The 24199-nt window shown below is 43.6% G+C and overlaps 1 protein-coding gene across 2 annotated transcripts in view; it reads right to left on the bottom strand.

Moving 5' to 3' along the window:
• Nucleotides 1–24199, bottom strand: part of PTPRR (protein tyrosine phosphatase receptor type R) — a 107163-nt gene that overhangs the window by 22913 nt on the left and 60051 nt on the right. For both annotated transcript variants that reach the window (XM_081878745.1, XM_081878746.1), the window contains exons 3-6: nucleotides 17205–17318; nucleotides 14741–14893; nucleotides 12799–12909; nucleotides 10549–10811 (exon numbers count right to left, since the gene is read on the bottom strand). In XM_081878745.1, the coding sequence (XP_081734871.1) occupies nucleotides 10549–10811; nucleotides 12799–12909; nucleotides 14741–14893; nucleotides 17205–17318 (641 nt within the window). The remainder of the gene's footprint in view (nucleotides 1–10548; nucleotides 10812–12798; nucleotides 12910–14740; nucleotides 14894–17204; nucleotides 17319–24199) is intronic.

Raw genomic sequence — 24199 nt, 5'->3', positions numbered from 1 at the left:
AGAGAGCAGAAAGTGAAAAACACACTGTGCAAGCACTTGTGTGCCTAGGGTGGCATGTGCCAGCTGCTGCTGAGATATGCCAGGTGGTTGTTTTTAATTAACCACCCCATTAATTCAGATGGCATGAATACATAAAACGCCAACTGGCTTAACCCTAGCAATGTCCATGCATACACTATTCACAACCACTGCATTTTTCAGACCAACAGCTCTGTCTTGGAAGACAGCCGAACACATTTAGGACATCATACAGGCACCTTTAAACACCCCTGACATGTGTAGGACAACTGCGATAAATTCAGTGATATACATGCATATGTGAATCCACCTGGAAGGGAGACCATTTGAGAACCACTTTGGGTTCCATGATGGAAGAAAGGTGGGAAATGGATGGATGGATGAATGGCCTTGCTTGTACTTAAAAATTTATCTTGAAACCGAGTGTTAATTGGGACAGGACGCAGGATTTAGTGCTGACTGCTTAAGCTACTTGTTGCATTTATGGGCAAAAGACTGTGTGAAAATCAACAATTATAGGGCTATTCTAAAATTAAATAAACCACTCTTTATGGGACTTTGTTGACCAGTTAGTTAAATGTGTGAGCAGGGGGACAGGATATTATTCAAGGTATGTGTCCCTGTTAGCCTATGCCAGGGGACAATCCTTCATACAAACAGCTAACAGTGGCACATCTCCATGGACCCTGCTTCCTGATAGCAAGCCACGGAATCAGGATAGCATCTAAACAAGCTGTGTGTCTGTTGTCCCCAAGTTTTCTGACACAACTTCGGTCTTCCTTGGTTCTCCTTTCTGCTTATTGTATCTTTGTGTCTACAGCATTCTAAAACCAATTCATTATAAAATCAGTTCAAATCAAATTAATGGTAACCATTGGGCTAGAGTTCTGTGAAGATTGCCAAAGAAGGGAGTCAGGCTGTGCCCTGGCCAAAGGCCTGGTGGAACAGCTCTGTCTTGCAGGCCCTGTGGAAGGGTGTCAAGTCCCGCAGGGCCCTAGTCTCTTGTGAGAAAGTGTTCCACCAGATTGGGGCCACAGCCGAAAAAGCCCTGGCTCTGGTTGAGGCCAGCCTATCCTCTCTGTGGCCCAGGACCTCCAAGGTGTTTTTGTTTGAAGACCATAAGGTCCTCCGGGGGACATACCAGGAGAGGTGGTCCTGTAGGTGCGAGGGTCCTAGGCCGTATAGGGCTTTAAAGGTTAAAAAGGTTAAGGGAAGTGGGACCACATTACTTAGGCACCTGTATTACTTGGGCCACACAGACTGCCTTGGTTTAAAGCTGTGGCTCAATGGTCACCCACCAGGGATGTGGTAGTCGTGGGTTTCTTGCACTGGCAGAGGAGTCAGCTGAATGATCTTTGTGGCTCCCTTTCAACCCTGTTGATTCTATGTCTCATGAACTGCCCAGCATCTTCAATGCCCAACTTCACACTCCAAGTCACTCATTCAGACTTCTATCATCTCAAAATAAAAAAATAAAAAAAATGAAGGAAATGATTTCGACAAGTACTTCTAGACTTAAGTTTTAAGCAATCAGTATCTGGTTGGGACAGGAATCGCTCAACATCCTGTGCAGGGAAACAGCTGACATGAGAGCAATTTCAGCTTTCCCTCTTTTAATCAGGCTTTCTAAAGTACTGCCAATTCACTCCTGTACTTCCCTCGATAAGGCTGTGCTGCTGAGCAACGGGAACTGACTGTTCAAAACTGAGCGCTTAGACAGCCTCCCATCTTTTCCTGTCAATTAGTTCTACCATCAAACTGGAATGTTATCATGTGAACCATACTTTCAGATGAAACATTGACAGTAAACCCTCTCCCCAAGATTCATGCCTCTCCCTCACATCCCTATCAACTTCCCAACATTTTGTACTGCTCTCCTGCTGGTCCATCACTCTCTAGCATAGGGACTGGGAATCTATAGCCCTCCAGATAGTTATCCCATCAGCACCAATCAGTGTGGCCCAATAGTCAGGGATGCTGAGAGTTGGAGGGTTCCCCATCTATTGTGCACAAGAAACACAAATCAGATGGTCTGTGTGGTTAGGAGAGGACTTGATTCTCAACGACTGGTGTCACCACATTAGCAGTGGCCCTGAGTGCATGCTTTTATTTTCCCCTTGTATTAAGTGACTGGTTGCTGTTCATTCCTACATGGAAAGGTAAAACACTGGAACAGTGCTCTCAGATGCAGCAAGGACAAAAGTATCCTTTGCTGACAGTGATTCCACAAGGAATCATGTCTTTGTATGCAGAACACACCGGTATGCAATGTATCTGCTGAGGTGGATAGTCAGGCTTGCCCTCCCCATACAGCCTGCCATCAAGGCTGGCGTTAGCCTGGTTGATGAAGAACCAGGGGTGCTGCTGAATACCAAGTCAGATCCATGGTCTAGCTAGCTCAGCAGTGTCCACACTCTGAGGCTCTCTAGGGTTTCAGACAAGGGACAGTCCCAGTATTGCCTGGAGATGGTGGGAAAATCCTGGAAAATCCCAGGGCTGTACCTGGGATTTTCTGCATTCAAAAGCTGATGAGACCATTATTTGCTGTGGGGAGGGTTAGGGTGGGGCTTCAGAGGAACAATTGGGAGTTTAAAGTAAGCAAGGCAGACCAATTCAGACAGAACAATTATTTACGTAATTTGTACATGCATTTAACTGCATTCACACACTCTGGTTTTCTTAATGCTGCATAGCCACAGATTGACACTATTCATCCTCCTAAAATGTTGGGGGAACGGAAAATTCTAAACTCTTTGAAAACGATTTTAGTGCTCTCGTGTCAGAAATAAGACTTATTGAGTTCAATGGGGCTTACTCCTAGATAAGTGGGCCCTACGTTTCAGTCTAAGCTATTGCTCCTTCCCTTCCTCTCACCCCCAGCCACTTATAAATACAAGGAACCTTTTAACAAGCCACTGAGACAAATCACTGACAAGCTACCAAAACTGTCTGCCAGATGTCAGCCTGTGATTAATCTGTCTTAAGTTCAGCCAAAGGGAATAAATGCAATGGGTGGTGCAGCAAAGACAAGTGCAATCAACAACTGACTGAAGAAGGTTTCCTGTCACCTTGGGAATGATAATTGATTGGCACTGCAGTTTCCTGTGTACAAGCTAAAACCAGTAGCAACGACTGTAACAAGAATCAGGCCATGATAAGAACTGTGAGCCTGCAATATGCTTACGCTTCTCTTAGGAAAAAAAGCAAAACAAAACACTGGCCTAATTTACATAAAAGGCTTTGTATTAGTGTGGTGGCAACTGCAGATTTATTTGACTCTGGAGATGCTGATGCTGTAAGTAGAATTGTCATAAAAACGGAGCGTCTCTTGGGAGTTGTCTAATCCAAAATATAACCACAGTTTATGAGCTCTTTTGAACATTGTTTCTTAGGAAAGGTGGAAGATCTCCTTTGGTATAGGACACAGCGTACAACAAAAAAGGCAGTGCTCTGTGTTCAGCGGAAAGAGCTTCCTGTTGTAAATATATGAAGTCTCTGTTGTGAATATTTACTGCAGGGGTGGGGCTGTCTGGACAACAACTCCCATCATCCCTGATCATTGGCCATGCTGGCTGCAGCTGATGGGAGTTGTAGTCCAACAAAACACCCCCAGAGCCTCAAGTTCCCTGTTCCTGATTTACTGTCACAAACAGTTGTATTTCAGCCCTGAAGATACTAACCTGATGTTTGTTCTCCAATTCCCCTCAGACTGAAATAGATGCATTGTGAATCAGTAAGAGAAAATGCCTACTTAAAACTTTAGCTTCTTTTAAATTCATTTCCCTAAATTAAGATATTTCTAATTACTTTGTCTTAAGGTCTTTCATGTGCTGAAAACATGTGTGAGGGGCTTGGGGAGTTGTGGTAGTTAGCATGACCCCTGCTGATGTCATGCATGTCAGCTACATGCACCCACTGGCCTCACATCTGGCTGTTTCATGGGAAGAGGAATCCTGGACCAGTCAGGAGACTCCCCTTGAATGGAGGAGCCCTAGGCATGGACATTTCTTTGCACATGGGGCATTTCATAAGGCCACCAAATGCACAAACTGTAGAGAGTGGGGCCAGTACACATGTTGCCTATTCATGCTTTCAATACTCAAGAAGAATGATCTAAAACTGGGGTTTCCCAACCTTGGGTCTCCAGCTGTTTTTGGACTACAATTCCCATCCTTCCTGACCACTGCTCCTGCTAGCTAGGGATGATGGGAGTTGTAGTCCAACAACAGCTGGAGACCCAAGATTGGGAAACCCTGATCTAATCCATAAGAACAGGGCACCTTAAGGACTGCCTGAACCCTTAAATCCGAGCTCAATCACTATCATCTGCAAAAGCATTGTGGGTTGCCCCCCATCTTGGTGGGGCTCATTTGACATCAACATGAAACCAAGACTTATGCGTTACTGACCCACTCATGTGGAATCCTCTTCCAACAGAGATTCAGCAAATGCATTCTACAGTAACTCTGGAATGTTTGCTGGAAATGTTTCTTCACTGCCTGACGTATGCAGGCGATGAACCCCCACCCCAATAACAGTTAGCTGGTGATACAGTTTATTTTTTGTTCTTTTAATGGTATTATAATTGCCGGCACAGGTGCATAATGGTTATGGCAGGAGAAGGGAGGGCTACAATAATGTCATAGGAGACTGGCACTGGGTTGAATTAAGCCACAACTTTATTGATTACAGGAAAGAATAGGCTTGGCTAAGGCATTGGGCATTGATAGGAACCTGGTGGGATTGCTTTTGTGCTGCTTTTATGGTATTATAATTGTTGCATACCATGTTGAAAATTTCAAATGAAACTGTGGTATACAAACATTTTTATAAATAACTAAACCACAGCACTCTCCTCTCCATTGTGTCCAATCTTTGAAATACTCTTCTGAAACAACTTTTTTTGGGAGGGTTATCCCAAGCTTCTGCTTTAAACAATTGTTACTGACATTTCCCTGAAAGCAAATGCCTAAGGGTTATATTAAGCACAAAGAAAAGCATATTCATCTCAACACAATGGAGTAAATTTAACCTCCAAATCTATGCAAAGCTGTGTATTTCGGCCAGGAAATTCCAGATCCCTTCCTGTAAATATATATTAGGTTCTCATGCTTGTGAAACCATCCACAAACACTGGCTCGGTTTCATTATTCAAATTGCAGAGAGCTACACAATGCCCGAAAGTCCGTTAACAGAATGCTGAACCATAAAGGCAGGAAATGTTTAATAATAATTAGGTTATAAATAGCACAAGCAGCAATACTTAAGCCAGCAATTCTGCTCAATTAATTAAATATTAGAAAGGAAGGAATTTATCAGTACCTAAAAGGTATGAGAGCGGAAGAAACACTTGAGGCCCTGCTTTTTTCCCACAGAAGTATTTGAAAAAGCAGATAGCTTGTCACAGGTGAATGGTGGCCTTTTCCAGCCTAGTCTATACCTGCTGAACCGAATGCGCTTAGAGGCTGCACATGCCTGCGCATTAATAGGGCTCCCCACCAGGGCTGGATTTAGGTTGGATGACGCCCTAAGCTACTGAAGGTAATGGGGCCCTTTATATGTCCAGCTGTCCTTTGTCAATAACAAATTGTCGCTGTTTTTTGTGTTGAATATATGCTATATGGTAATTTATGGACCTAATGGGTATCTAAAGCCATTTGCACATAACAAATAGGTGCCTACACAAGACAAAACACTGTTGCTGTATGTAGGTTTTATTTTATTTGTTTTTTTATCTTATATTTTGGAAATGTACATCCAGGGGTTTTTTTCCTTTATTTTTTGCCCCCCCCCCAAAAAGAGTGGGGCCCTAAGCTATAGCTTGTTTAGCTTATATGTAAATCCAGCACCGCTCCCCACATTGTAACATATAAAGGTAAAAGTAAAGGGACCCCGACTGTTAGGTCCAGTACAGATTTTCCCAAATTGCAGGGCAATCCTAATAAGGGGTTGCAGCCAACTAAGTTCTACTGAGAGTAGATCAATTGAAATTAGCAGACCTAAGTTAGTCATGTCCATTAATTCCAATGGGTCCACTAACCTTGGATACCATTCCATGTCTATTCAAAGTCCTATTGAGCAATGAAGCTTACTCCCAGGTAAGTGGGGTTAGGATTGCAGCCTCAGTCATTAACAGCTGTGTTTGAAAAATAAAAACACGTGAAACACGATAGGATAAACCCATAAATGACACCAGTCTGTGGTATTTAGATAATCTAATTAGAATTACAAGGAAGAGTGAAGCACGTTGCCCTCCTGGGATCAGTAAGCCTAGGCAGGCATTGGGGACGGGGCTGACTTGAGGCCTGCAGCATCTCTAGTCACTTTCTCCAGTGGGAACTTGATCCTTGATCCTGAAAAGGTTGCCCACCTCTTTAACTGCTGTAGCGCTCTCTCTCTCCCTACCCCAATATATATGAACATATATGGATATATGGACGCGGGTGGCACTGTGGGTTAAACCACAGAGCCTAGGGCTTGCCGATCAGAAGGTCGGTGGTTCGAATCCCCACGACGGGGTGAGCTCCTGTTGCTCGGTCCCTGCTCCTGCCAACCTAGCAGTTCAAAAGCACGTCAAAGTGCAAGTAGATAAATAGGTACCACTCCAGCGGGAAGGTAAACGGCGTTTCCGTGCGCTGCTTTGGTTCGCCAGAAGTGGCTTAGTCATGCTGGCCACATGACCCGGAAGCTGTACGCCGACTCCCTCGGCCAATAAAGCGAGATGAGCACCGCAATGCAGAGTTGGCCGCGACTGGACCTAATGGTCAGGGGTCCCTTTACCTTTACCTTTACTAAGCTAGCCGAGGCCCAGGGCAACAGGTGAAGCAAAGGCAAGTCTAAGAAGGGGGAACGACCCCAGTCAATGCTGTATCTTGCTTTGTGCCAGTGTAACGGGCTGCTTCCTGATCTGTAGCCAATGGAATCCACAGAGATCAGTTGGTACCACTTAGGAATGGTTGCTGAGGACATGCATCCTATTATCCGCTCTCTTTTTCACTGTGTCAATATTGCCAATGCCAGATTTCCTCTGTGAACACTAGAGAATAAAATTATCACTACCCCCAATCAACCCTGAGTGCTCACTGGAAGGATAGATCCTGAAGCTGAGACTCCAATACTTCGGCCACCTCATGAGAAGAGAAGACTCCCTGGAAAAGACCCTGATGTTGGGAAAGATGGAGGGCACAAGGAGAAGGAGACGACAGAGGATGGGGTGGTTGGCCAGTGTTCTCAAAGCTACCAGCATGAGTTTGACCAAACTGCAGGAGGCAGTGGAAGACAGGAGTGCCTGGTGTGCTCTGGTCCATGGGGTCATGAAGAGTCGGACACAACTAAATGACTAAACAACAACAACAACAACACCCCCCCACACACATACATGGGGGGAAAAAGACCTTCCCCCAGATAGCTACCACCCAGTAACTTCTCTTATGATAGTAATATTAGGCCACACTATAGTGAAAGAGAAACATAAATGGACTACTGAGCTGGTTAAAGCAGAAGGATTGCCACCAGGGGGCACATTCTAATTTCTCGAATGAACTCTTACAAGAATTTGTAACAGATGGAACAGAGGATCCACTGACAATATTATCTTCTTCCTCTAGATGTCACTATCCATCAAGAAACAGCATCATGCCAACACCAGGGAGAACTCTAAGGCAAGTTCTCAGCCCACACCATATGCACTTAAATAATACTCCAGAGTGAATTTAGTGAGCTCACAAAATATTGCTAATAATCTGGAAGTTTCTAGAAGAACTAATGCCTGGAAGTATAATGAAAGATGTGGCATAATCCTGATTAATTATGTTTTCGCCACTGTACACGGTGCTTCACGGTGGCATTTTGCACAGCATTGAAGCTGCTCAAAAATAGTTAGGATAATGTGTTGGGACTGTGATTGTCCATCAGATTATATCCACTTGATATTTCCTACTTTTGATTTTTCAGACATCAGTATTTGTCTGGTTGTCTCACACACTGTCTGAGAATGTGAATTTCAGGGCAAGATGTTCCTGGTTCAAACTTTACGTTGGTGACGAATGACAGTCCCCATCACACTGATCAGGGAGTCGAACCCATTGATCTCAATGGGGCTTACTTTTGAGTAGACATGTGTAGGACTGCACTGTGAGAAGCCTTAGGCAAGTCGCCATCACCTTAGCCTGCATCTTCAATATGTGGGATGCTAAAACTGTCCTACCTTGAAGAGTTACTATAAGGATAACTTACAATAATCTAAACCCCGCACCTCATCCATGAGAATTTCACCCCCCCCCCAAATCTCTCCTTCTCAATGCTATTTATTTTCTTGTTCACTGATGGAGAATGGTTGAGAGAGATGTTGGGAGGAAACATAGTACACATTTTTTTTGGGGGGGGGGGCAGACATGCCCTTTTCTCTTCACCACACAGACAATGTCGCGTATGAGGAAACTATTTCACACAGACACCTGATTCACTTAGTTCTCTCTGCTGCACCCCACCCAATTCAGGTATGAATTGTTCAACAATGCAGTAGAGATCTGTCTGCTCATATCATATATCCCATATTAGATAGAATTTTGTACACCTGTTTCAGACTTTGCCAGAGTGCTATTTCATATTGAAGTGTGTTAAGGGGAGCAAAATGTTCTGTAAGGATCAAAAGCCCACCCTAAGCTATATTTTAAGACTGATCTGGGGTGGAGAGGCAGGAAGCAGGGCACTTTGAAGAACACTTTATGTTGTTACTTTTTATGAACATGATAATAACAGCAATGTTTTCAACAAATGTCAAAGGAGCCACCTTTATAAGCAAAAGGATTTATGCCTCTAGCATGTATACCTAGGGCATGGGCCTGCTAATAATCCCTCTCCAGCTTGTAAAAATAATGACTTGGCCAGAACTGTAGTTGCTCCAGAGGAAGAAAACCACATGACGTCTGAAAGGGGTGGGGGGAGCGATCTTACTCTGTTCTCTTTAAATAAAATTTGTGTCTATCTGCAGCTCAGTAATCCAGAGAGATTGTGATAGACTACTACATTTATGTGCAGATTTCAAGATCTCAAAAGAACCTTTGGGATCACTAAATATATAATGGTTCTAATCCAACTGAGCAGATCTCCATTTACTAGCTTTTTGGCAGGGAAAGGAGAGGCAGTGGTGATGGGGTACCAAAGCCAGCTTCCCATCTTTCTCCTGATTAATTGGGTCTCTCTCCAAAACAGCTGATTGGTGGAAGCTGGCCACAGAGCCTAGGACTTGCCAATCAGAAGGTCAGCGGTTCGAATCCCCATGACAGGGTGAGCTCCCGTTGCTCAGTCCCTGCTCCTGCCAACCTAGCAGTTCGAAAGCACGCCAAAAAGTGCAAGTAGATAAATAGGTACCACTCTGGCGGGAAGGTAAACGGCGTTTCCGTGCGCTGCTTTGGTTCGCCAGAAGTGGCTTAGTCATGCTGGCCACATGACCCGGAAGCTGTATGCCGGCTCCCTCGGCCAATAAAGCGAGATGAGCGCCGCAACCCCAGAGTCGGTCACGACTGGACCTAATGGTCAGGGGTCCCTTTACCTTTACCTTATACATATATCACTTGCTTACGGTTCCCCATCCAGGTACAGATATCCATGCAACCTGGGCATATCTGTAGAATTTCCATTTCCGTCTTGAGAACCAATGTCCTTTCTTCATTGTTGACTATTTTATTGCACAGAGAAACCAGCAGGACTCCTTTATTTGAACAAAAGGGAAGCCCTTTTAAGTATTCAGAACACATCCTGTACACTGTTGCAATTTCTGACATACCTTTGATGAAAATGCATCTATTGGTGAGATGCTATTGTTTAAAAGGAATCTGTTCTTCCTAAACAGCAATGCTCTTAAATAACAATATTTTTGAGCAACCACCCACCCTCCCACCTCGCTTCTGTTGCCTGCATGCTCTTTGCATCTTTCTTTTGTCTGCTAGCTGGGCTTAGGCACTTTAGCCAACAAGAGTCACTGCGCAGCATATTGATGATTTATGAAAAGTGCTTGCACTAGAAGGTATGTTTCTAATTGATGGCTTTCCAGCAGATGTGCTGCAACCAAGGCCAGGACATAAACACAGGAAAGCAAAATGACGAAATTAACCACTCAATCCAAAAAGATCACATTGCGGATTCAGAGCATGTTTGTTTTCCTCTTTGGAAGCTTCCAACCTTTTTTTTTTTTTACCTTTACTGATTCCAAACATTATTTCAATACTTGGCAGTTTAAGTGCAAATTATAGTCTCCAAAGTACTCAGAAAATAACTTCCTTTATAGCAGGGGTGGGCAACCTGTGGCCTTCTGCATCTTGCTGGAGCACAAGTCCCAGAGAGTTTGGGTAGATGGACAGCATACAAATGGAATGAATGAATAAGCTCCCATCATCTCTGCTCCTGCTTGGCTGGGACTGATGGCAAGAGGAGCACAACAACATTTGCAGGGCCACATCACTTGTCTCACCTGCTTATAACCGCAAAGGGGAACAATGGCAAACTGCATCTGGAGAGGTGTAAGCCTACCTTTCTTGAAGCCCCACTGACTTGATCTTGAAAGGTGATGGGCTGGTTGAAAGGGTGGGCTTGATCTCAGGAGCACATTGCCCTTGTGGATCTACTATGACATTCACAGCTTTAGGAGCCGGTTCGGGCTGGACCATTCTGTTTGCTGCCTTGTACTCAGACGGAGTTCTCTGCAGTGGGATGGATGAAAGGTGTATTTCCTGTTTCTTGTTCTTATCTTGTCTCACCGAAAATTGTATTTTCTCTTTCAGTCGGTACAGGACCTATTGAAAACAGAGAGAAGAGCTGATTTTATCTTAAATTCGGGGGGGGGGGAGAGACAAACTGGATTAAACAAGGCATCAGTCAATAGCAAAGAATGTCAGTGGCAATGTTTTAAAATGAGCATTTTGTGCTACAGATTCTTTTCAAAAGAGGTCACACCCACATTTAAAGCACATAGTCCCCCCCCCCAATATCATTTGTTTAAAGTGCTAATAAATGTAGCTCTGTGAAGGGTAAACTGCATTTCCCAGGATCCTTTGGGATGAAGCCACGTGTTTAAAATGTGCATGCAATGTGCTTTAAATGTATGGTAGGGATGAGACCAGAATACTCAGCACTTCCTGTAAATAAACCTCAGTTTGTATTGTTTGCAGCTGAGGGTTCTTTGGGAATCATCTTCATGCCAATATCTATCATTTCAGTTGCTTTTTGGAAAAGATAAATGAGATAGAGAGGGAAGTAACTGAACCAGAATTATTGCAAAGAAAAGAAACATTGGGGCAGAATGTATAAAACATATCAAAAGATTGATCCTTTCCTTCAAACAGCAATCTTGCACAGTGCCCCATACCTCTCAATGGTGCAATCTTATGCTTGTCTATTCAGTAGTAAGCCCCATTCAGTTCAATGGACCTTACTCCCACACCAGGACCCCCAGAATCTATAGATTTATTACAATCTAGGTTCCCATTTAACTCTTAAATACTCCTAGCATACACTTCAAAAAATGTAACCACTCCAATCCATCTAAGGGACATATATACAAAGGATTCTGGACGAATACCCCCCAGCTCTGGAGTCAGCAGATTTCAGGCATGTGGAATCTACATTGCTTTTTTTAGTAGTAGAACCTCAAGATCCATAAACCAGAACGGGATGCAAAAAAATAGACATTTTCAATTAAGAATTATTAGCCCGGGATTTTGTTTGGAGTATGAGAACTGCATTATCCTTGCACAGAAAAATATACTTCTGCTCCCTGCTCCCTGCCCCCAACTTCCTTTATTTCATGAGCATAAATGAAAAGGTGGGGGCATTTTTGGTGTTTAGCAGTTGGGAATAATAAACATTTGACGATATACTTCATTACTATTATTTATTATATATTTATTATATTTGCTAATTCACTTTAATTGCCCAAAACAACCTGCAACCAACCATAACAAAGCTCTGATGCTACTTTGAACCAGTAGATCCAAAATAATAATAATAATAATAATAATAATAATAATAATAATAATATTACTTATACCCCACCCATCTGGCCGGGCCTCCCCAGCCACTCTGGGCGGCTTCCAACAGAATATTAAAAACACAGTAAAACATCAAACATCAAAAACTTCCCTTCAAAGGGCTCCTAATCTACCCTCTGCCCTCCCCCCCCTCCAAGCTGAATGAAGAATGGTCTATGCAAAGTGTGCTGCATACATAGGGTGGTGTTCAGCACGTCCTAGTCAGAGTAGGGCCTTTGAATCTAATTAACAACTAACTTCAATAGCTCTACTCTGAGTGGGAAAATATCACCCATGGTTTCTCTCCACCAGTCGAGCTGCATAGCCATCATCTGTGAAGCCCTCTCCAAAAAGGAGTAAGTACACACAAATCAGCTGTTTAGTAGAAGGACCGATGGGCTGGATGTCATCTACTCTTTCTCCCCATAGAGAAGAACGCTTACTGATTTTTGAGGAGGGCTCCTCATGCTCAGCAACTCTGGCTGTAAGTAAGCACACGTGCTTTGAGTTGGGCTCTACCCCTTACAAAATAAATGTGAGGCGTAAGCCGTTTTCAAGTCAGCTGCAGAAAAGCTTTAGTCGTTCCAGATGCAAACACCCAGCTTACATCAAGTCTGGCTGTGCATAATTTTTTATTGCTTTTTGTTAGTGGTTAAAGACTGGACTGCATTATGTAAATACTTCTGGCACAAATCTGCCGGTTGGGCTTTTGAGACAAGCATGAGCTAAAGAAAATGTAAAGAAACAGACTTACCATCAGACATGTCACAATGATAACAAAGATGCTCAGAAATATGATGACAGCATAAAATCCTTCTTTGCTCCAGAGTTTACCCGATTCGTGCTTGCCTTGCAAGACGTTTTTCTTTGATTTTATAAAAACACAAAAGCAAAACAAAATGTAATTACACTGTTCTGGTTGCACAATTGAGAGCCCTTGTCAGGTAGATATGAAGGTTTTTTTTTTAAAAAAAAAAAAAACATTTGCTGTGTTTTTCTATAATATAAAATGCTTGGATGAATCAGTTCCAATTACACTTCTAACAAATACGATACAAAAACCACCCTAAGAAGGAGACTTTATACCTTCCTTAGTGAGCGCTGGAAAAGTCTTTCTACCCATGAATCAAACTGTGTCAAGTTATACAGCCAAGTCTAATTCCTTCTTGGAAATCACCAGGTTCACCAGGTGAGAATGTAACTGGAATTGCTTAAACTTTCGGTCGACTTGTTTTGTATCTCCGCCCACAACTCCTTCAATAGCTATATACAGCAACCTTAATCTGTGAACCATATAGAGAACTGAAAGCAGGTGCAAAGGAAATCTTAGGAGGCAGCTGATAAGCAAAGAAAGATAAATTATAAAAATCCTGACTTAGTCTGCACCTAACCCAACTTTTATATTATGCTGCTTAGGCACTCAGTTTTCCGTAGTCAAGGCTCTTCTCTGTTGATATATCCTCAAATGGAGTGGAACTAAATTTTTGCGCAAGCTAAATTGCATTTTTCAATTGCAGTGTATGCATGCGTATTTGGGTAGTCAAAACGATGTACACTTTGTTTCAAATAAGCTAAAATTTTAATCACAAGCCTTGAAAATCTCATGTCAAAACAAAACAGCTAAGCTTTAAGGTGCCACAAAGTTCTGTGTTAATGTTTTGATTACCTTCTGGCTGAGCCTTTGGTCTTTCCCCCACAATACGTACATCAGTAGCCCCATTCATGCATTTGGTACCTGTGGTTACCAAACACACCAAGAACATGTGTGGGGCTGCTACCACTCCTTAATGCTGCTGTGTGCATCAACCACACACCATGACATGCAATTAACATCAGTCTGAAGGAGGCTGGTTAATGCCAGCTATGTGTCAGCTGGGGGAAGTGGCCAATGAGCAGTTTCAAGTAGCAGAGCTCGCTCCTCACATTCTCACTGACCTTTTCATAGGTGGGGATGGAAGAGAAATTTGATTCAGATTGCATTTAAATGCAAACTTGCCTCATTCTCATTTGCTGAAACAATACGTAGCCAACCTTCACAATTTTCTGAATTTGCAAGTCATGGAATGCATATGCTAGGGTAATGTATGCATATAAATGCATATATTAATGAAAATAACCCACAAAAACGCATTACAGTGGTACCTTGGTTCCCAAATGGCTTAGTTGATGAACAAATTGGCTCCCAAACGCGGCAAACCCGGAAGTAAGGGTCGGTTTGTGAACGTCCGTTTCTGCTGTCAACATTGTTTCCGGGGCCAATCAGCCAATCAGAAGCCGTGCCTTGGTTTTCAAATGTTTGGGAAGTCAAATGGACTTTCAGAATGGATTGAGTTTGAGAACCAAGGTACCACTGTATATTACAAAACTGCTTTGCAAAAATGTGTGTGTTGGGAGAAATTTGCAGTGACGAATTTTCATGAGGACTTTTAAAAAAATTGCAAACTGATGTGAAAATGTGAAAAACCAAACTTCAGACTGAAAAAGTTAGAAGCTGAGAAGTGAAACTGACATATCTGTCATCGCTCCCTAATGGATAGGAAACATCTGACTAAGGCTAGAATCTAGGCATGACTAGGAGCACATTTATCTACTATGTACTATATCACTACCTTTTGAAATGGTAGTGCTTAATAAGAGCACACTTGAGATGCATGTTGAATAATGAGATGCAGCATGATATACTCATGATTGCTTACCTCTGGAGAGACTTCGGTAATTCCAAACTGGGATAAACTGTGGTGTAGCACATTGATATTAAGAGATCTCAAGACTTCTTCAGATGGTAGTGTTTCAGAAACGCCTTTTCTGTTTACTGGTGATACAAAGAGCTCAACACAGTTCTTCTTGCCCTAGCAGAATTGGAGAACATAAATATGAGCAGGATGCGGACCTCTAAAAAATCTCTACTAATAACAAAACATGGTATGATTCTATGATTTGCTCTTCTTACAAGTGTTCATGAGAGACCAGCGCTGGGTGAATTCCCCTCAGTTCAAATCAGAATTATTGGATTAAGTAGAATATCTACCAAACTGAGTCCAGTTGGTATTTAGAACATCCAACTGGCACTTCAGATGTTTTAAATTTCTTCTTCCTTATGCTGTGCTTAAAAGTGATACAGTCAGTTATGTGGATGCAAATGTTTAGGAGTGAGGTGCAAGCATCAGTGTGAAGATAAAACCCCCAAGGGCTGAATATAGAGGGTTTGAAATTCATGGATTAAATTTGGTGATTCACATCCTTTCCTGATAATAGCTACTTATTTACAATTTTCTAATGTGTCATGTTACCCTTAAGCAAATAATCCGAACTTGAATTCACACCATCAGAAAGACACTACATCATACATTTGGACAACTTCAACTTCATTTAGTTTGCTCCAGCAAATTCTGACTGCCATGAAAACAGACGTTTCATCTCCCTCATAGGGGCACACATGACATGCTGTCAACCAACCACAAGTAAGTCCAGCCAGCTACAGGACCATGAACTCTCAAAGGCCAAAGTAGAACATGGAAAACTGATCTAGACATAATTGTTGCAAAGTTAATAAATCTAAAGGTGAAGCTCTCACATTTGTGATTAACGTAACATTCCATGTGACATTTCTTCTGAGTCAGAAGTGGGATTGTGTTTTGCCAAATTCAGCCATGGCTGCTCCTCAGGCCATGTATAAGCTGTGTACATCCATCTTGTGGTGTTAAGAGGAGCATGTTGACTGCGTCTAATAATCCACACAACTAAATTTGGTTTTAAAATGAATCGTCCCTGATTGAGGCGATATACAGCATGTTGTACATGTGGAACACAATATAATGTCTATCGCTGCTAACTAATTTCTGTGTTACAGTGCAAGTAAAATCTCCCCATCGGACCAGTTTCACCAGGTAAGTTCTGCAGAAGTGAACTGGTTAAGAACGGATGCAAAAATAACCAGAACTTTGTATATGCACTTTGAATATGTTGTGTATAACATTATATAGAGCAGGGCTGGAAAACTCCCTTTCAGCCCAAGGGCCACATTTTTAACTCCTGAGGGTCACTTGCCAATGGTGGGTGAAGCCACAGGCAAAGGCGGCCAGAGCAATTAACACTGATTTTTATTTTTGTATGGTAGGCTAGTTTCTACACATACTCTCACATCCCTCTCTATCCTTCATCCAGACAAGCAAGAGACGTTATCAGAGTTGCAGGACACATTCCAGCCAGATGACACTTCTGAGGGCTAGATGGAGAGTTCTGGAGGGCCATGTCCAGCCCCTGGACCTGAGGCTCCCCACACCTCATATATAGAGAAAAGAAGCTCAGAAATGACCCTGCATGATCCTCCTTAAATTGGTGGGTAGATGTTCTCTTCTCAAAAATCTGGAGCAAACTGCTCATTCATAATTTGATCATTGTTTTGCTAGATGTCTGCCACATGCCTTCTAACTATACAAGGAACCAGGATGGAATCAACTGAAGAGCTGTAGCTCAGTGGTGGATTACATGCCTTTATATAAACAAAGGCCGGGTTCAACCCCTGGCCATATTTAAGAGAAAGTCTCCTCTCTGAAAACATGGAAAGTTGTTGCCATTCAGTGGTGACAAAAACTGAACTAGGTGGGTCAGTGGTCTCACTAGAATTTGGCAGATTCTTACGAGCATTGGTGGGATACTTTTCCAGCCCAAATAGGAATTTGCCCAGGGGGAAGGTGTTGGGTGTGGTACTTCTCAACTCCATCATAGCCTCTCTGGGCACGGTGTCACTGAACCCACCCCTGGAAGATTTGCTACGTCCTACGGAAGATCTTGCACCATATCCAGTGGGAGTTCAAGATGCAAATTAAAGAAAGCTGGTTGGCCATGTGGAATGTGATCATGTGACTTGACCTTCTGACTCTACAGTGGTCAGGTTCTGGGGTAATTTTGGTGCTCTGGACAATATTAGAGAAAAAAATTGTCTTTTTTCACAGTCATGCAACCTTGGTGGTATATATAAACTGGGACTCTCTAGAGATGAATGAGCTATATGAAAGAGCTTCAGTGGCCATCAGAAGTCACCCTTGCAGTCAGCAGTTTGGGGAAATCTTTTCACTGTTTAAAGCTGTGCTAGGTTTTTATGCCCAGGGCATGAAAGCTAAGAAATGAAAATTGTCACACAAAATGCTCACCACTTACAATGAGTCTGTTGATGTGCACTTGCTGCGGCAGCAGTCCTAAAGCAGCAGCTACTCCTTGGCGGAAAATCCGAAGCAATGTGATATTCAGCTTATTTACATCCATTTGCAGAGTCTGCAAAACAAACCCCAAACAGACAAATGCTAATCTTGCTCGGCATACACAGTTCCCTGCTAATGAATGACTTATGCGAATTGTGCAAACGGTTTTTCCCAGGATGACAACAAAGCTGCACTGGCTCTACCCAGAGGCAGAGGAGTTTAGGAGGGTCATGAAAAGGCAGCAAATTGTTTTGTTATTTAATTTGTTATCATGAAGGGCGTTGTGGGGGTTTCTGTTCAGGTGACCAAATAACATGATGGTCCTGCGGTCCATTGTGCCTTGACCAGAGGAGGAGGCACCATTTGCTGTCCTGCCCACAATTAGCAAAACATGGCCCTGAAATCTGTGAAGCCAATGTGTGTTTTAAATCAAGAACAAGGGGGGCTGTTGTCATTTTTCAGGATGGGCAGATTCCAGTGTGTTGAAGGCTGCTATTTAAAGTGTGTAACATCTCGTCTTCTCCCAACTTTCAGTTCAAGGTGAGGTCACAGAACATTAGAAGGCTTCTTTGGCTGCAATCTTAAAAGCTTTACTCAGGAGTAAACCCCCCACAAGTCAATCAGAGCAAAAGCAGCAGGGTAGTAACCCCTCTAAACGAAACAGCATTACATAAAATAAGCAAAGGTTTGTTTTTGATTACCATTTCACTTCCGAGGCATAAAGCAATTGAGTACAAAATCTGATGGCTTTACATGCTTGTTTCCTGAGCTGTGGTCATTATGCTGAACATCCTTTTTACTGCCACTTCCCACATTCCTGAACTGAGCCCTGATATGCCTAGCATGTTCTCTGGCTGATCCTTGACGCCAATGAAGCCTTGCTGGCTGCTCATTCACCAGCTTCGACTATTCCCATCAGCCACTAGTCTAAATGGCTCCCTAGAAAGAATCATCTGTTTTCTTAGGACTATAATGCACCCTTCTTGTCGTACAAGAACTCATCCTACTTTGTAAAACGTGCAACAGATTACATTCCCCTAATCCAGCTGATCTTAATCAGGGCACATGCCGTAAGTCACCTGACATACATCATGCCCTCTTTTTGTCTGGAACAGCCAGGCCTTGCCACGTGGAACCAGGCCTTCGCATGGGAAGTCAGAAGTGTCTACCCCCTGGTATAGAGTCTTGTAACTGAGCTTAAGTTGGTGAGACAGCTGCAGAAGGGAGAGGGCTGCAGCTTGTAGGAATCTGTTTGTCTCTGCTACATTTTTGCATTTTGAATCTGCTTGTAGTTATTATAGTCCCCATATGTTTCAGTTTATAGTTGTGTTCAAGAATATAGCTTATCTAATTATTCTCTGCACTGCTCTAAAACATATAATTTTTTAATAACTTTTTTACAGTTGATTTGTGATATTTTGGGGACATCGTAAACTGCTTAAGAGTTTTCCTTTGAAATGCAAAGTGGTATATAAATTACCTAAATAAAATAATGACCTAAATAACAACAATGCAAACTGCCCTCTACATCTAGGGTATTCATGAAATATAAAAGCAGATCACGGGCACCGAGTTCACTCTGATTTATTTATTTTTTTAAGTCTCCAAAGTATTGCAGACACTTTTAATTCAACAGAGGAAGTGTTGAACTGTCCAGAGTCAGCTGACACTAATTAATCATATTATTCCTTGCTGATCTGTACTGTTTATCATTTACGGCACTTGTTCCCTAAGGGGAATACAGTTTTGAATGTGTGGTACGTGCTGTCAGCCGTGACTTTGTATGCCTAAAGGAGCAGAAGGTAAGTTACCTTGGAGGGAACACGTTCCCAATGCAATCTATTAATCTAGCTACTGCAACTGTTAGCAACAGTTTCCAGGTTGCTGTGCTTCAGGCTATAAATGCAATGGTGTTATACTGTCAAGAGAAGCCTGGAAAGGTGGAGTTAAAAACAAAGAGGATCCCGTCAAGGTAAAAATCTGTGGCATCATGGAATCTGGCTGGAGTTTCTATAGAAGGGACAGGAGGACAAGTAGGTGATCTGAGAAAAGGAGGGAATGCACCATCCAAACTACAAGGCATATCTCTTATATGCAGGGGCATACCTAGAGGTTAGGGGCACGGGTGGCACTGTGGTCTAAATCACTGAGCCTCTTGGGCTTGCCGATCAGAAGGTCAGTGGTTCAAATCTCCTTGATGGGGTGAGCTCCCGTTGCTCTGTCCCAACTTCTGCCAACCTAGCAGTTCGAAAGCACACAAGTGCAAGTAGATAAATAGATACCGCTGCGCCAGGAATGTAAACTGTGTTTCCATGTGCTCTGGTTTCTGTCACAGTGTTCCGTTGTGCCAGAAGTGGTTTAGTCATGCTGGCCACATGAGCCAGAAAGCTGTCTGTGGACAAACGCCGGCTCCCTCGACCTGAAAGCAAGATGAGTGCCACAACCCCATAGTTGCCTTTGACTGGACTTAACCATCCAGGGGTCCTTTATCTTTTACCTTTCTACCTAGAGGTTGCCAAGGTAGGCCTCTGCCAAGGATGCAGACCCAGGGAGGGCACAAAAATTGCGCCTCTTCACTCTGGCTCCAAGTGCACGCACAGACAGACGGACTGAAGGAATTGGAGGAGGAGGAAGAGGAGGAGGAGGGGAGTTGTAGCTGAGCAGGCCTGACCCTGTGGCTGTGGAAGAAGTCACTGGCAGAGCACAAAAGGTGCTCCTTGCCAAGGGTGCAAGGGATGGGAGGAATGCTGATATATCTCCTTGCAAGAGCCTAAGTACTTTCTATGAAAGTTTATGGAAGCAATCTCAGTCGGTCTAGCATAACAGGGGACTCCACCGACCAGGTGAATTAGAAAGAATAGGGAGGTTCCCCACTTCAGACTTGGCTCTCCAACTCAAGCAGGATGACAAGGATAGTGGTGGATGTGTTGTGTTTGTGCATGCTTTGCATGCTTGTCCCTGTTCACGTGTAGGATTTTGAGGTAAAGTGGCCAGACTGTTGTATCATCTCCCAACATCGCTCCTCCACAAGGGGATAATTATGGAATGAGGGAGATCTCCCCTCCCCACTGCCAGGAGCTCTAACACAATTCAAATAAGGAACTGCTGCTTAAAAATGGCGCTTATGGGAAAGTCTCTCAGCCATGTCCTCTGTTCAGCCGTGAGACAAGGACAATGGACAACAACAGCAGGGCAGCCACTGGCTGAGCAGAGTCAAGTAGCCAAGGAGACAGAGGTGCCTGTGGCCTGCCTTCATCCACCACTGCCTCAGAGAATAAGCAGCACCGCCTAGCTGGCTACTGCCACCACTTCCTATGGTGGGTGTCTGGCAGCAAGCAGCAGGTGTGTTGCAGGCAAGCAGTGGCAGAAGCACCCTCAGGAACCGCTGCCTGAGGCAACTGCCCCACCCTGCCTCACAGACAACCCGGCCCTGGTGGCTCTCATAGCTGTTGATAAAGAAGAATTCCAATACATAAAGGCAGACATTTCCCTTACCTGAATAAAAGCCTTCACTTCCTTTTTTTGAAAATGGCCATTTTGACAAGCTAACCCCTTTATCCTTTCAGGCTTTGGCATTCTAGGCTAAGTCACAGAGGAGGGAAGAAAATATCCCAGAGATGTTTTCTTTAGATACAGCTTGATTTCAATACTTATGCCCAACTCTGCCTTGAAAAGTTTGCTCAGATCCCGCCATCGTTTGATTTGACATTTCCTTCCGGGAGTGCAAACTAATTGAGCACAAAGTGGTGGGAAGCTGTTTGAAAGAACTGTCTGAGATATGTTTCAAAGCCTGTTTTAAAAAGTTTCCACTCTTGCCGGGCGATTTTGGTTTCCATTTTAAGCAACATGAAGTAATTGGCAAGCGTGGTCTCCCACAGAAGCAGATTGCTTATGATAAAGAGAAACATGAAGGGCATTGAGCCCAATTGTACGTTTAGGCTGCCATTCTTCGCATGCTGCATGTGTAGGTATTAGGAGTACTTTACAAACACTATGAAATCTCGCTTCGACTTCTGAAGGATGCCTGCAGTCCTCAGAATAATGTCATCTTACAAGGAGTTCCTTACAAGTGTGTTTAGTGCAGTAGTGTCTATTTAGATCACTCTAATTCCCCCACCCCAACAAATTATTTGAGTATTAAAATATGAGGCAACTATTGCTGCCACTGCATTTATAAGCCTCAGCTCAGTAACCCAAGGGATGCAGATGAACTTAATGGACCTATCCAGAGCCCCTCTGCTCCTGCATTGCTTCTCATTTTGTGCAAAACAATGAACAAGGCAAGAAGCCAAAGTTTCCCATAGCTCTGAGGGATGACGAAACCAGGAACTATAGCAAATGGCTTCCAAGCAATTCAGGGTCTGGAATCCAGTTTTAGATCATGCCTTCATGTTCCAGTTTGTTTGGAAGCCATTAACCATAGCTTCCCAGTTTGGGTATCAACAAGGAACTGCAGCTTCCTGGCTTCCTTTGTCACTCACGCGAACGGGGAAATGAAGTAGCTGCACATGGGCATTTAATCATAAAACTGTAGAGATGGGAGCGACTCTGAGGGTCATCTAATTCAACTGCCTGCTGGCTCAGTTAATATTCTAATGGGAAGCTACTAATTTGCACTTTCCAAAACAAAAACATTATAAAAAGCAAGTATGGTGCTTGAGTAACATCTGCTCACATATATGGGGCACATTCTTGGAGAATAAGGCTATCAATGGCTAATGATGATGATGATGATTTATTTATACCCTGCCCACCTAGCTGGGTTTCCTCAGCCACTCTAGGCGGCTCCCAACAGAATATTAAAAACGCGATAAAACATCAAATATTAAAAACTCCCCTAAACAGGGCTGCCTCCAGATATCTTCTAAAAGTCAGATAGTTGTTTATTTCCTTGACATCTGATGGGAAGGTGTTCAATAGGGCGGGCACCACAACTGAGAAGGCTCTCTCTGCCTGGTTCCCCGTAGCTTCACTTCTCACAGTGAGGGAACCGCCAGAAGGCCCTTGGAGCTTTACCTCAGCGCTTTAGCTCAACAATGGGGGTGGAGGCTACTAGCCACAATGCTATGTTCTACCTTCGCCAACACAGTCAGTGTGCCTCGGAATGCCATTGGCTAGGAATCACAAGTGCTGCTGCACTCAGGTCCTGCTTTGGGGCTTCCTGCACACACCTGGTTGGCCACTCTGAGAGCAGGAGGCTGGACTAAATGGGTCTTTGGCCCAATCCAGCTGGTTCTTCTGACTGCTGTCACGACACATGCAAGAACCCCCACTAAAATGAAAGGAGGCTTTCAGCAACCTCCGCTACCCAGAGATGGTGGGTGGACCCTGATGGCTCACAAACCCCAGGGTTTTATTTGGAACTTGAAATCCGCATTTCAGTGTTTCAAGGAATGACCTTGAAAGCATTGTCTTCTGCTCCGCGAAAACAGCAAAGCAACAGTATCCATTTCTGTTTAAAACAGTTCTGAGCAGAAAGCAGATGGGATGCTTCCTTCCATGTAGCACTAAAGAGCGTAAACAGAGCCAAGGCATTATTCATTCATTATGGTTTGCTGGCGCCGGTAGGCACACTCCCCATGCTAGTCTGGAATCAGGCTGGTCTGCACACTGACAGAGAAACTTAGATATTAAGGTGGCTATTGCAGAACCCCCAAAGAAGTGGTGTTCAGTGTCCACCATGTCTTTGGCATAACCTTCGTAGGTCGTCTCAAGGTGAATCAGGTTTTAACCGGTGGCCCAGAACCCACCAGGGTTGGCATCACTTAAACCTAGAGGGCATGGCAGAGTTGGCACGTTAGTACTGAGAACCCCCTCTCGAATGCTTCCACACCGCAGATGCTTGGCAATGTGGGCAACCCAGCTCGATTGGAAAATCTGGGCTAGGTATAGGAGCAGGTATTCCACATAGAGCTTGACAGGTCCAAACAAGTACCTTGGACTTGGCTTGGCCACTGCAAACTGGCAGCCACTGCGGCTTGTTTAGAATGAGTGTGATACGTTCTTGGCAAGCTGTCCTGGTGAACTTGCTGCAGTTTCCAAATGAATCCCAAAGGTGGTTCCATATAGAGTGCATTGCAATAACCCAGCTTTGAGGCTATATAGGGCATCTCTTTCCAGGATTGGAAATCCTGCTCTTGCAGGATTCCTGACCACGGGGAGAGGAGGGATGTTTGCCTATGCATGTATCTTTATGTCTCTAAGGGAGTCCCAGCCTCACTCAAGCTGCCTACCTTTCAGATAGGACACCCATACATGATCACACCCAGAAGCTCTACAAGAGTCAGAAGTGTATATTTTGACACAAATTAATGAAATTGAAAATGGCTCTGTAAATCATGGTCTTTCCTTTTAACAACAACAACAACCCAGTTTGAAAGTTCAATTTCATGCAACACTTTAAAAAACGTCGGGAAAGAAATTCAAATTCAAGACTGCTGTCGCCACCATTTACTTTGGTGCACCTCCTTCCTCTTTCAACATAATGAATCACAGACCAGGCTAAACTTTATATTAGGCTTAGAGGCTGGAAGCCATGTGCAAACACGAGCTAATTAACTTCCTTCCAGTTGGGGTTGTTTACCTTGTACTTTGCCCCTCCGTTTGCCTTGTTTCATGAACTCTACAGATAAGACAGTGAATGGAAAAGCAGGCACTTCATTTAGCGGAGAGGAAGTGTTGCTTTTGGAGTTGCTGAATGCCTCTATTTTTCTTTCTGGGTACATTTGACAGGTGGCCTTTCTCTGTCTCCTTGGTTATCCTCAAGAAAGGTACCCAAACACCTGCTTTGCTTCGGAGGTAATAGGTTGAACCCAATGCTGTACACACAGAGTTTCACTCACGCAACAGAGCTTCCATTTTCTCTCCTCCCCCTGTGTAGCCCCAAAATATATGCTTTGGAGGGTCCTCCTCCAACCTTCCAGAGCATATTTTGAGAGCATGCAGAGGGCTGGA

Source organism: Podarcis erhardii (genome assembly GCF_964252035.2).
Source record: "Podarcis erhardii genome assembly, chromosome: 10".
In the NCBI taxonomy this organism is placed as follows: Eukaryota; Metazoa; Chordata; class Lepidosauria; order Squamata; family Lacertidae; genus Podarcis; species Podarcis erhardii.
The sequence above is the reverse complement of the archived record's forward strand: the minus strand, read 5'-3'. Positions and strand labels throughout refer to the sequence as shown.